Source organism: Vicia villosa, linkage group LG3, assembly GCF_029867415.1.
Source record: "Vicia villosa cultivar HV-30 ecotype Madison, WI linkage group LG3, Vvil1.0, whole genome shotgun sequence".
NCBI lineage: Eukaryota > Viridiplantae > Streptophyta > Magnoliopsida > Fabales > Fabaceae > Vicia > Vicia villosa.
Window position 1 is genome coordinate 45,051,091 of NC_081182.1, and position 13,807 is coordinate 45,064,897.

Consider the following 13,807-nt stretch of genomic DNA (forward strand, 5'->3'; position numbering starts at 1 on the left):
GTTGTCGCCTGTAATGCAAAAAAAAAAAAAACTATAGACACCTTGAATAACATTGAAGCCAGAAAACAAACAAGGTAAGTTGTTGCTTGTTGCTGAAGAAGATCAACCTAATCCCGCTCTTTGGCTTTGGCTCTGGCTCAACACGTAACGGTAATAGTAATGATGCTGGTGAAGAATCTGCTAAACTTGCTGCTGTGTATCCATTGGTAAAGGAAAGAAAATAATACATATATATACAATTTCAAGAGGAAATGATTATAGACAAAAACAACTTAACAGTATTTAAATAAAAACAAAACTAAGAACTATACTTATAGTAGAAAATTAAATAGATTTTAGGAATATAAATATTTGTCTGACTCCAAAATGAAGGGGAAGGAAATATAGGAATGTTATCCGTATAGGAATGTTATCCGTAGAGAAAAGACCTTGTCCGGAGATGTATCTTGAGAAACACTCAAAATTACATTAGAATATATTATTATGAGATTCATCACATATTACTAAGAAAGTTGTTAGAAGATACATTTTTAGACATACTTAAAATTACTCCAAAATACGTTACTATGAGATTCATTCTATATTGTTAAAAAAATTATTCGAAAATACATCTCCGACACACCGATTTTTTTGCAAAATAAATGTGACTTAGTAATTTATGCTAAAATGTGTGTAAAAAAGATCCGTTCGAAGATTCAGGAGACATTTTAATCTTTTTATGATGGTCTAAGAGAAATCATAAGGGTTGAAAAAGCATTTCCCCTCTTTTAAAATGTACTTAAATGTGATTGAAAAACCTGCAAAACGTTTTGACAGGCCAAGAATAGCTTTTAATAGCTACACATTTTTAAAATAAATAAAATACAATTAACTGTTTGCTGTGTCACAAGCAAAAATAAAATTCATACTAATATGATATTGTACATGAAGCTCCAACATTACATGACTAATTAATCTGTGAGTCCTAGGTAGTAAGCAAATTCTTTAAAAAAAAATTAAACAATGAGACACAAAAGTCATTAAAAAACTGTATAAAATCACATATGTATACCAGGTTATTACTAGATAAATATATATATCAAGATCTAGAGGAAAGGCAAAAGGAAAAAAAATGGTTTTAGAAAACATATACAGATCAAGTGGTTCTGCTATTTAAGTTGTCGAGAACTCAAAAATTTTGAACTAACTAATACTAACAAAGCACACTATCCTCTCCCCTGAGTCACATATCTGCTAAGGTAATAATAATCAGTATTCTCAGCAATCTTTATCTCCAGAAAGAGAATCAGGATTCACTTGGCGAACGAATTGTCCTTTAACTCGAGGACGCTGCTCTGCTAGTTTCTTCCTGCTCTCATATCGAACCTATTAAAAATTAAAACATAGAATAAGTTAGTATAATTCGAAAACTATGATGATCATTGATCATGCTGGTACAAATATAAGCTTATATTGATATTGATATGATATTGATATACCTTCTTTTCATAACATCTCTCTTTTCGTTTCAAGCGGAACTTGTTTAGAGCTGCTTCTCTTAGCATAGATCGATGTGAAAGTGAGTATCCACCGTTTGTGAGGTCTTCATTCTTACCATCGGAAACTGCTGATGTCCTGAAAGCGGCGACATTTTCAATATTGCTGCTACTTCCACAATTACTTCCATAACCAATACTGTTAAGATGGCTTGCATTTCCATTATTACATAAACTACTGGATACACTTTGATCAGTTGTTGGGGAGATTAGTCTTTGATCCTCTGCGTGTTCTGACCTGTGTTCCTGTGTGTGCACAATTTGGTTTTGGGTGCTATTTCCATTCGGACAACGGGGTTCGTAAACTTGTTCTGAATTATTTTCTTTATTTGGCTGATAAAACGCATCTGCTTGAAAATTCTGTTCGAGAAACACAACTGAACCTGGCATTGATGGTGGACCTGATTGTGTACAAAACCCTTGTGGGAGTGTTGAGCCATAGGCCATACAAAGATCATTGAACCTTACGCTTTTTACGGGAATTGGGAGAGAATGCCCTTGCTGGGAATGTGAGGTTGCGAGTTCCGATTCTTTTGATTGGGCTGTAGCCGGAGATATATTACATTTTTTCATACTTGGTACTGAACTATCTGAGTTATGGTTATCATTATTTGTTTTTTGTTCTCTTTGTTGATCAGAGAAGTTAACTACTACTGCCGGTGACGCTTGCAATTGTCTGTTAGTATACCTGCAAGCATGGAACACCATTTCAGTGATAAACATTTCAAAGTACTATATAATCTTTTGAAGTTCCTCAAACTCATCACTCAACATGGACCAATTTTTAGTATCACTGAAAGGAGAAAGATTAAGAATAAAAGAGAATTTTAGCAATTACCGTTTGAAAGCGGAAGCATTAGAATGCATAAGGGTGTTCCTTTCTTCAGTAAGTTCCTTCTCAATGTTACTTGGATGAGAGCTTCTAAGAGAAAGATCCAATTGTGGAGAATTGTCAAGCTTGTTTGTCCAATCAATTGATGAATTTTCGAGACTGCAATTCGGATGCGTACGAAATGCTCCAATCAAGTCAATAGCTTCCTTAGTAGAGTTAATTTGAACATAGTGATTGTCATGAACCTCACCACTGGTGCTAGCAATCCTAAAATGCTCTTGATCATCAACGTCCTTGCCATTATTTGTGCTTGTCTCTCCATTTTTGCAGTTAGCCACGCTTAATCCTAAAAATAAAAGTTAGTTCGAATTTAAGGTAGTTCTTCCTTTTGAGTCGAACAAAATATTATTGCAGTGAAAGACCGATATTTACCTCCAACGTGACTGTCCTGCGTAATCAATGTCTGGCCTAAACGAATGTCAAATTCTTGTGTCTTTTTTTCACTTGGACGTGCTTCAGCACATTTCTGCTGAGTAAATTCTTGCATGTTATCAACCAAGCCACTCTCAGTTTCCATGTTTGGCTTTGTACAAGAGCTCTGCAACAGAAACCAATTTTTTTTAACCATGAGAGACTTATGAAGATGGATAAATCTAACCACAGGCCAAGTCTACACACTTTGCTCGCAACTATATTTATATAACAGTGATGATATTTGAAAATAATGATTTCTAGATCTGGAAAGCTAACCTGTGCATCACTTCCTTTCTCAATCAAGTCCTTATTTCTTTGAATGCAAGCAGCGTCGCCACTAGAACGATTACTAGCAGCGTTGTTTTCAGCAGTCGCTTCAACCTTCTGCTGTGCATCACTTTCATCTTGGGGACCATTTATGCCAGCGGTTGCGGTAGACTGCTGATAGAGTAAACAGATAATAAGCATAAGTTCAACCATCTGTTTCATCAAAATCTGAGTGTTCAAGAGAAAAAAAGCAAACTGAAACATAAAAGATCATAAGTCTTACCGATTGTCTTCTCCAAACATGCTGCCACAAATTCCTTAATTCATTTATCCGAATCGGCTTAACAAGATAATCAGCTGCACCTCTACACATGCATTTGTATACTGTACTAACTGAATCTTGCGACGACATCACTGGAAAAAGCATGAAAAAAATGCATAACAATTAATTCAAGTACTTATAAAGTCGAAAATCTGACAAGAAAGTACAAGATTTCTGTTCGATAACATACTTATAACAGGGATGCTTTTGCAAGAATCATGCTCCATAATTAACGAGAGAAGCGCATAGCCAGATACAGACGGCAAATCGACTTCTGTAAGTATAAGATCGAAATTGTGCGGTCTTCCCTTAAGTATCTCCCACGCCTTCAATCCATCAGCAACAGCAGCAACTGCTCAAAAACATATCAAAGTTATTTCGAAATTCTAAATCTTACATTTACTTCAAGTACTAAATTTAGTTTTTCAAATTACAATATCCAACCAAGATGAGAAAGTCAATAATGTAAAATCTTCATGGCAAATAATTGAACCCAATTTATAGCTTAAGTTAATAATTTCCATACTTCTAAGACTCTATATGCCATCAATTTCCAATACTTTCAGCATACCAATTTTGTTTTCCATCCCTTGATTATTAATTTTTTTCATTAAATCCTCAAAATCTATAACTAATTACTAAACAAAAATAGAAGAAAAATCAAAGCAACATACTCATATAAAAGGAAGCAATTAAAAATTAAACACATAAAATTAAAAATTGAGCATGATTACAAAAATACAAAATAGTAAAACAAAATTAGAAACCAAAAACCATGAAACCAAATAAAAACCGTACCTTTATAATTGCATTTCCTAAGAAGCGCTGTTATAATCTGCCTAGTACAATCATCAGCTTCAACCAAAAGCACTCTCAAAACCATCTTCGGCAAAAACCTCTCCCATCTCAAAAGCCCTTTCATTTCACCACCTCTTCTACTCTCACCACTCTCTTCCTCTTCTTCAACTCTCACCAATCTCTCACCACTAGTCACAATTTCACCCATTTTTCAACCTAAATCCCAAAACAAGAATCACCAAATAGCATCAGAATCTCAGCACAAAACACAAATATCAGAAGTCAGACAGTGAACAAGAATATAGAAAGAAAATGAGAAGAGAAAAAAAGATAAAGGAATTATAAGGATATTTGACGAGATTTTTTAAGGTAATAAAGTTAATCCAACGGTAGGGATATCGACACCAAAGTTAACCAGGTTCGAATCCAACGGTTCAGAAAATTTATTCTTTTAGCACAAAATATCTAGATCCATGGAGACACTGGCCCGCACATTCCACGTCATCAACTAGATCTAAAGAAAAATAACCCAACTTGGTGCTCTATTAGTGGTGGATATTATTTTCATTTTTTTAATTTTTTATTTTTTTAATTATTTTTTTGATTATTTTTAATTATTTTTTGTTTGGTTATAACTTTTTGTTGAATTCAAGTTGCGTCCAAATGGAAAATATCAAGGGGATATTTTTTGTGAGGGACAATGGCAATGGTGTGGGGTCCATTTAAAAAGAGATATTAATTTTTCTAATCTAAAAATTGAAGATATTTTTGAGTGCTTTGAGGTTGCCCAGCAATCCATGGATGAGGAAACGACACGTGGCAACTTTGTTGAGGATGTCTTGTTTTGTGGTTTTGAAGTCGTTGAAGGCTATCGATTGGAGGATTACTTCACGCGCTGTGGGTGGATGTTGATTACTCGCTCATTTATTGGTCGGTGTTTTTATCAAATTTGACTTGCAAAATAATCAACTATAAAAAGAGACTAGTGCTCCTTTTTTTATATGGCCATTATTATAAACAGAAATTAATTGTGCTTTAAATTGTTTAATATTATTATTTTTAATAGATGTCACTCATTTAATATAGATAGTTGGATGAGTTTTTCTTATTATATAAATTTAATTGTATTTTATAAAAAAAAATAGCAAAATTAATGGTATAAAATTGAATTTTTTTAATTAATTATTGTAAGAAAATTTCTTAATGCATTGTTATGAATTTTTAGTGGTCTTTGGTGAAATTTTATTAATGCTCCTTTAATTCAGATATGTATATTCGAATGCACTAAATAGTAGCATTCGGACACACATATCTGAATTAAACACTGACTATTAAAACCAAAGTAACTTAACATAGATAGTCAAAATTACATCGATAGTGGAACAGAAATTAAACATTTCATTTTTGTTATAAACAGGTAGCTGAGGACGTTGCAACATTTTGATAACATTTTCTCTCGATCGTTGAAGCTTTGTATCGACTTCGGACCCTTAGTAGAGTATTAGTGAAAAGTACACAACATAACCTAAAAATCATCATCCGTCTTCAGTGCAAACTGGGTGATCGGTAAAATAGCAAGTGTACTATTTTGCCTCTGTAGTAATAAAGGGAAAATTTCCCGAATATCGATCTCAAGGACTGCGTGAGATTATAGAGTTAGTCACACTTCAATTAAACAAAAAGCCTTGGGGTTTTGGTTTTTGTGATTACAAATTAAATTGCAAATAAACTTAAAAAGGTTGAATTGGCCAAATATGAGTAACATGCCAGGGTAGGTGTGTGCATTAACATGTAACAATTCTGAACCCTTATCTCATTAACAAAATTCAACTTATCAATTACCGGTTCTTAAGGGTATTTGCTCCTAAGTCCTTAGTGGGCAAACTTTTGAACATTGAAATCCTAATCTCAAAGTCCTTCGAAATTAGTGATCAAATCAAATATTATTATAATCAAGAACAATCCGGTTACTATAGGGTATCCCTAGTCCTAGGTGATATCTACTATAATATAATGGTATAAAAACCCTAACAATGGAGGTCAATCCTAATTGTCAGTCATAAATCAATCCAGTTGGTCCGAGGATGTGCAACACGGGCACCCGTGTTGCTTCACTGTTTTTCCTCTCTCTCAAACTTCGCTCCCAACTCTCTTCCTGACACGGCCCGTGTTGGGCAACACGGCCACCCGTGTCAGGCCTCCTGTAGCATGTTTTCTGAACTTCCTCAAAACTTCCGAGTTTCGCACTGATTTACTCCGGTTTCTCCATATGAACCTGAAAACATTAAAACATACAACCAAAGCATAAAATGACGAATAAAGACATAAAACACTCAATAGCAAAACTTAAACATACTTAAAAACAACGATAAAAATATGTGTGAAAACCACTGATCAAATTCCCCCAAACTTAAACCGTTGCTTGACCTCAAGCGACAATTACAAAAGTTAATGACCTTCAAAGCACACGGTGTTCATACGTGAGATATCTGTCTGCATTGATCAAGAAACAGTGATTTGGCATTCACATGACGCGACGAGTTTTGTTACCACATTAATCCTCAAGCTCCCGTTTCGGGTACCTCTCCAACTATGCTTTGCACTTAAGTCTCTTTCCGATTTTCCTCCTCTTTCATTCGGACAATCATATTAAGGCACTGCATTTCTTATAATAACCATCACCTGCATGAGACGGATCAAGGCTTCTTATTATTTTTTCTGGCACCAAACTAGCAGCATTGGCTACTTTTTATTACCGATGAAATTTTCAAACCTTGCAGTTATATATTGTCCTTTTGGACGACGTTTGGGGATCAATCTCCTTTGGGCTGAATAACCGGGTGAGGATTACCCAACTTAGCGAGCTGATTGCCTTTTACCGCCTTTTCATCATTTGGTACCAACTTTATATCTCTTTTTTTTTCTCAACCAGCCATCATGCAAGTGAATCCGAATTATGCCAGACTGTATCAATAAACTACTCGAGAAGTACTTCTCAGGAGACAAGTACTATGGTGCAAATCTACACGTTAGACTCGTATCTCTTTCAGGGAACCAGGGGTGCTTAAACAAACCTCTTGTCACATTATTCCGCACTTCCTGTCCTCAAACAATCCTCGCTTCATCTCTATATACTATTCCCGATCGCTCTTTAGGATCAAAACTTCTTCAACAAAAATTTAAAATTTCGGTAAAAATTTGGGCAGAATTCACTTCATGGTTTCACATCATACCAATAACATAAAAATAACATAAAAATAAAATGCAAAGAGAAGAGCCTCCCCCAAACTTGAACTAAACATTGGCCTCAATGTTTCAGAACGAGCCTGAGAGAGGCGACTCACAGAGGGTAGTGCACTCTAATGATCACTTCCAAGCTTTCACCAGAGACTTCCTCTTTTATTTCCTGAAAATAAAATAACCAAACAGAGAAATTAGCTATTAAAATCATGGGTTGCCTCCCACGAAGCGCTTCGTTTAACGTCGCATGGCTCGACGGTCCATTACCCTCTATTATGGAGGGTATTTCCTTTTCCAAACCTTGTTGCTTGTCACTTTCACAATCACTAACTCATGAAGACGAAAAGCATTCACCGCTTTTCTCTTTAATTTACTTCCCACATTCTTCTTCTTTCCTTGCTCTTTCTCATCCACCTTCTTCTTGCCTTCCTTAGCTTTCTTAAGATTTTTGACAACTACATAAGATGGTTCCACCCGGGAGGCTATGCTTGACACTTTTTCTTGGAGTTGTTTAGACTTCTTGTTCTTTTCCTCACTTTCTGTCATACCATCAGAAGTTTGATCATTCACAACCGCCCTCTGTCTCTTGACTCCTAACATCTTCAATGTTACTTCTTCATCAAAAGATTTCAGCGTCAGCGTTCCTTTTTCAATGTCGAGGTTGCAGCGGCCTGTCGACAAAAATGGCCTCCCAAGAAGGATAGGAGTTTCTTCGTCTTCCGGAATGTCCATGATGTGGAAGTCAACAGGGAATACAAATTTATCAACTTCCACTAGTACATCTTCAGCTACCCCATATGATTTTTTAACGGTGTGATCGGCGAACCTTAACTGGGTCTTACTCTCACTAATCTTTTCCAATTCAAGCTTTTTGAAAATGGACAAAGGCATTAAACTCACACTAGACCCAGAATCGAGGAGTACCTTTTTAAATGCTATATTCTTGATAGTGCATGGTATCGCCACTGCCCCAGGGTCTTTCCTCTTTATTGGGATCTTCCTTGCTGTCGAGACTATACCACACTTCTCGGTTGCAATTTTTGGCTCTCCTTCTAGTGATCTCTTTTTCGCCAACACCTCCTTCATAAATTTTTTGTACAAGGGCATGTGTTCAAGTGCTTCAAAGAATGGTAGATTTACCTCTAGCTTTTTGAACAATTTTGTAAACTTTTCAAAGTCTTTCTCTCTTGAAACCTTCTTTGTCACTCTGGAGGGGAAAGGTAGTTTTATCACCGGTTCAGTGTCTTTCTTATTTTTTTCTTCAATTGGTTTACCCGGCGGTACCACAACTTCTGGCTCTTTTGGATTCTCTCTTATTTCCAAATCCACCTCTATTACCATGGGGTCATCTATTTCCTCTTTTTCTTTTTCTTTTTCAGATTCTGCCGCTCTCCTACTTCTTGTAGTAACAGCATTAATCTTCTCCTGGTCTTTCGGATTTTTCACAGTTGAGCTTGGAAGGGTACCTTGTGCCTGTAGAGTGAGATGTTGTGCTATCTGCCCCACTTGGACTTCCAGATTTTTAATTGAGGCCGAAGTGTTTCTGTGGTTGTTTCTTGTTTCTTCTTGGAACTGAGAACACTGCCCAGCTAATCTTTCAATTGCCACCTCCCACTCTGCCTTCTGTGTACCTTGTTGTTGTTGATCTTTCCAAGCAAAATTTTGATGATTCTTCCACCCTGGATTATAGGTGTTAGAATACGGGTTGTTTTGCCTTAGGAATTTGATTTCTTCAATCTGCTTGGGAGTAGCAAAACAGTACACCGTCTGGTGTGGGCCATTACAGATTTCACAGCTGACAGGTTGAGCTTGTTGAACTTGAGCCACCTGTTGTTTACCTATATTCATAGCCCTCAATTTCTTTTCAACTTCTGCGGCTATCGCATCTTCAACCCGAGTTTTAGAAGTCTCCAGCTTGAGATCAATGATTCCTTCCGGTTTGCTAGCACACCTGTCATACAATTCCAAATGCTCATTTGCAGCTATTGCTTCAATGATTTTGATGATGCCTGAAGCTGTTGTGAAATTTGTAGAGCCTCCAGCTGCTGTATCAATTAACTGTTTTGTTTTCATTCTGAGCCCATTGACAAATACTTGCATCTGTTCAGTCTTGTCCATATTGTGAGTGGGACATGCTACTAGAATTCTTTTGAATCTTTTGTATGCATCTCCTAAGGGCTCACCCTCCTTCTGCTTGAAATTCAGAATGTCATACCTCTTCCTTATAAATACCGCGGCGGGAAAATACTCATTTAAGAAAGCTTTTTCCATCTCTCCCCATGATGTAATGTTGCCCGCTGGAAGGGAATAAAACCACTCTTCTGCTTCTTCTGCCAAGGTGAATGGGAACATTCTCAACTTCTTGGCCTCTTCTGTATGACCTTCGATTTTCAAAGTTGTACTCATGGTCAGAAACCTCTGTAAGTGCTTGTTTGCATCTTCATTAACCTTTCCGGTGAAAGGCTTTCTTTCGAGCTGAGTGATGGTGCTTGGGTGCAATTGAAAATTAGGAACATTCACCGGTTGGTTGATAATTGTTTGTCTTCCCCCCGGTGTATTTGCAACTCCATAGTCTCCGAGGAGTCTCTCAGGTGGGGGTGGATTCTCGCCCATAACTTCTTCTTCACTTTCAGAACCTGAATGAACTGTCACAACTTCTTCCTCAGATTCCAGCTTAGCTTGATGAGCTTGTCTGCGCCTTGCGTGAAAAGTCCTTTCAATTTCTGCGTCAAAAGGAAATTCTGCTGAGGCCTTGCCTCGCATAAACGGATTAGACAATTATTAGAATGAGGAACAAAAATAATATAAAAATATTTTTCTTTTTTTTTTTTTTGAAAATAAAATTTTAGTCGCAGAGCAACAAAATTCTAATTGAAATAAAACTAAAAACTCTACAATTTTCGGCAGTCCCCGGCAACGGCGCCAAAAACTTGATCGGTAAAATAGCAAGTGTACTATTTTGCCTCTGTAGTAATAAAGGGAAAATTTCCCGAATATCGATCTCAAGGACTGCGTGAGATTATAGAGTTAGTCACACTTCAATTAAACAAAAAGCCTTGGGGTTTTGGTTTTTGTGATTACAAATTAAATTGCAAATAAACTTAAAAAGGTTGAATTGGCCAAATATGAGTAACATGCCAGGGTAGGTGTGTGCATTAACATGTAACAATTCTGAACCCTTATCTCATTAACAAAATTCAACTTATCAATTACCGGTTCTTAAGGGTATTTGCTCCTAAGTCCTTAGTGGGCAAACTTTTGAACATTGAAATCCTAATCCCAAAGTCCTTCGAAATTAGTGATCAAATCAAATATTATTATAATCAAGAACAATCCGGTTACTATAGGGTATCCCTAGTCCTAGGTGATATCTACTATAATATAATGGTATAAAAACCCTAACAATGGAGGTCAATCCTAATTGTCAGTCATAAATCAATCCAGTTGGTCCGAGGATGTGCAACACGGGCCGTGTTGTGCAACACGGGCACCCGTGTTGCTTCACTGTTTTTCCTCTCTCTCAAACTTCGCTCCCAACTCTCTTCCTGACACGGCCCGTGTTGGGCAACACGGCCACCCGTGTCAGGCCTCCTGTAGCATGTTTTCTGAACTTCCTCAAAACTTCCGAGTTTCGCACTGATTTACTCCGGTTTCTCCATATGAACCTGAAAACATTAAAACATACAACCAAAGCATAAAATGACGAATAAAGACATAAAACACTCAATAGCAAAACTTAAACATACTTAAAAACAACGATAAAAATATGTGTGAAAACCACTGATCACTGGGTGAATTTTATTTTTCTTCAGTGTCAAGTGAGGATGAATGATACTCGAGCTTGACTACCTTTCAATTTTCTGGATATTACATGAGAGAATTCATGATGGTAATCAGCTCGGCGAGAGGCGTGTCCTCGGAGAACCAAATTAACCTGGCGACATCTCACCACAAAAGTAGACAAAAGCAAGGTGGGGATATGTTTGGCTATTTCTTTTAGTCGTGTGTGATGTTGAAGAAATGGTTTGGAAACCCTATTTATAGAAGATTTGGAGCAATTTGGACCCTAGAATTTTTATCCTTCCACCAGAGCAAGTTTTGGATATTGATCTTTGAATTCACCATTTTTACAAAATAAGGGGTTTCAAATATGTATAGCTGAAATAATTAGACATGGCAACAAAATCCATACCCATGGGTACCCACCCAAACCCGCCCCGAAGTTGACGGGGAAAACCCGCTTTGACTGGATTTGGGTTCGGGTTTGGGTTTTCCCCGATTATAAAATATGGGGACGGGTTGGCTAATGGGGACACTAGTACCCTCCCCGAACCCGTCCCCGAACCTGCCCCGTTTATTTTTATTATGTACATTATTATTTATATTATTAAATATGTGGCAAATGTTTGGATAATTTGATTTATATTTATTATTTAAAATATTTGAAATGTATGTATGAAATTTTTTGAAATTGTTTTATTTTATTATTAATAATATAATTTGATTTTTGAAAAAAGAAATATTTTTATTAAAAAAATTGATTATACTAAATAGATGGTGGCAGGGCAGGGATACCCGAACCCAACCCTAACCTGTTAGGGACGGGTTTGGGTTTTAATTCCCCATCCCCGTTTGGGTTTGGGGCGGGGAACGGGGATGGTTTGGAGATTCGCGTTTGGGTTTGGGGGAGGTAAAAACCGTCCCTGACCAGCCCCGTTGCCATGTCTAGAAGTAATCCATGTTGTTTTTTTAAATGAAGGTTATTTCGGATATTTATATCCAAATTATGCTTAATCTGAAGCACAATTAGTACCATAGAAACATGAAAAAAATAAAACGGTAAAAGTAGACAGCGGTAAAATGTAGAATAGATATATTATATAAGTAACAAATCGTAAAAAATTTATATTGTGCACGATAATACATTCAAAAAATGGTTCAATTACATTCTAAAATGCACTGAATGAATTGTCACTACTCAAATCTAAAAATCGATTCTTTTTTCGACTTCTCCCTATTTGTTTCTCTCTCAAGCCCGACAATTTTGTGAACTCTTCCATCCTTTCCAAAAAGTGATCCGCCCAAGTTTCCTCCTCTTTTGCGAAATGTTTCGTCCACTTCACTGATGTAGCCGGAATAGGACACCCCAGTTTCAAATAAACCTGAATAAAATGGAGCGATCTAAGATACCCAATACAAATGATGTGGCCGGGTGAGTCTTGAGGTGGACAACTCTGAAGTGGGAAAAATGTCTCTGAAAAATCATATATTGTCATATCGATACACACCCTGTCATATGCAATTGCTATAAGATAGTCCATTTCAGGGAAGCATGTCCACTTTGCAACTAGTACGGGACCGCTAACATATGAAACAAACGCATTGTGAGTTTTATCTAATTATTCCTTTTTCCCATATAGTCGTGTGTACAGTTCCCTATGCGTCGTCAACTCCAAAATAAGTGTTTGGTGATAGTTGAGTTAAGAGTATGAGTGTGGAGGTAAAGTTAAGTTAACGGTTGATGGGATCATAATTAGCATAATATAATAATAATAATAATAATAGTAGTAGAATATTGATAATAAATAATATAGGTTATTATTATTAATAATAATATTAATATTACTCATATTATTATTATTATTATTTTAATTATTAATATTATTGGATTAATTAAATAATAATTGGAATAATAGGAATTAGGGAATATAGGGAGAAAACAAGGAAGTTAGAAAATACTTTTCACGTAAAAAGAGAAGGAGAAGAGCTAGGGAAAATGGAGGAAAACAACTAGTTTCACCATTGTCAAAAGAGATCAAGCTTGGAATTAAGGTAAGAGAGAATGAATTCAATTAAGAGTGATTGAACATGAGAGGGCAGTGAGGGTTCCTTCTCCTCTTAGAACTTTTGATTTTCCTCCATGAATTGATCTAAATCTTTATGTGTTTGTATGATTTGTGATGAAATTCGTAATTGTGTTGTGTGGGTATGTATTGTTGATAATAAATTCCAGAATATATGCAATCTGTGATGAAAACCCTTGTGTACTTGAAACTATGAACAGATCTGTGAAATTCCTTGAATCTTGAGAATAGAAGTGTTATTTGTTGTTGTTGTTGATAGACAAATCATGTAGTGTAATTATAAGTTGCTGGAGATGAAGTAGAACTAATCTGGAACAGAATTAGGGAGTGTAGAAGTGAATCATTGGAGGAGAATTCGTACTGGTGCACAAAATTGGGTTTTTAACAGTTTCGTCTGGACATACGTGTATGGGGATCCCTTAAGATTAGTAGTTGAGAACAAGTTCTGGTGATACGCGTATGATACGCATATGGG

The 13,807-nt window shown here is 36.3% G+C and overlaps 1 protein-coding gene across 2 annotated transcripts; it reads right to left on the reverse strand.

The window, feature by feature from the left end:
* Positions 1-1,016: 1,016 nt before the first annotated feature.
* On the reverse strand, positions 1,017-4,555 carry LOC131661235 (two-component response regulator-like APRR9). 2 transcript variants are annotated; one of them, XM_058930694.1, is made up of 8 exons: positions 4,229-4,555; positions 3,621-3,782; positions 3,392-3,522; positions 3,118-3,279; positions 2,800-2,965; positions 2,374-2,713; positions 1,479-2,223; positions 1,017-1,365 (listed from the first exon to the last, which is right to left on the reverse strand). In XM_058930694.1, the coding sequence occupies exons 1-8, from the start codon at positions 4,434-4,436 to the stop codon at positions 1,258-1,260; spliced, it is 2,022 nt and encodes a 673-aa protein (XP_058786677.1). In that variant the 5' UTR covers positions 4,437-4,555; the 3' UTR covers positions 1,017-1,257. The 2 variants fall into 2 exon arrangements, with proteins under 2 accessions (XP_058786677.1, XP_058786676.1); XM_058930693.1 differs by having other exon boundaries at positions 3,118-3,282; positions 4,229-4,554.
* Positions 4,556-13,807: the final 9,252 nt, after the last annotated feature.

Excerpts from the sequence above, each read along its gene's own strand:
- LOC131661235 (XM_058930693.1), bottom strand. The coding sequence starts at position 4,436 with ATGGGTGAAATTGTGACTAGTGGTGAGAGATTGGTGAGAGTTGAAGAA. Across the intron at positions 3,523-3,620 it reads CAAAAGCATCCCTGTTATAA|TGATGTCGTCGCAAGATTCA; the intron begins GTATGTTATCGA and ends TGCTTTTTCCAG. Across the intron at positions 2,224-2,373 it reads AATGCTTCCGCTTTCAAACG|GTATACTAACAGACAATTGC; the intron begins GTAATTGCTAAA and ends CCATGCTTGCAG.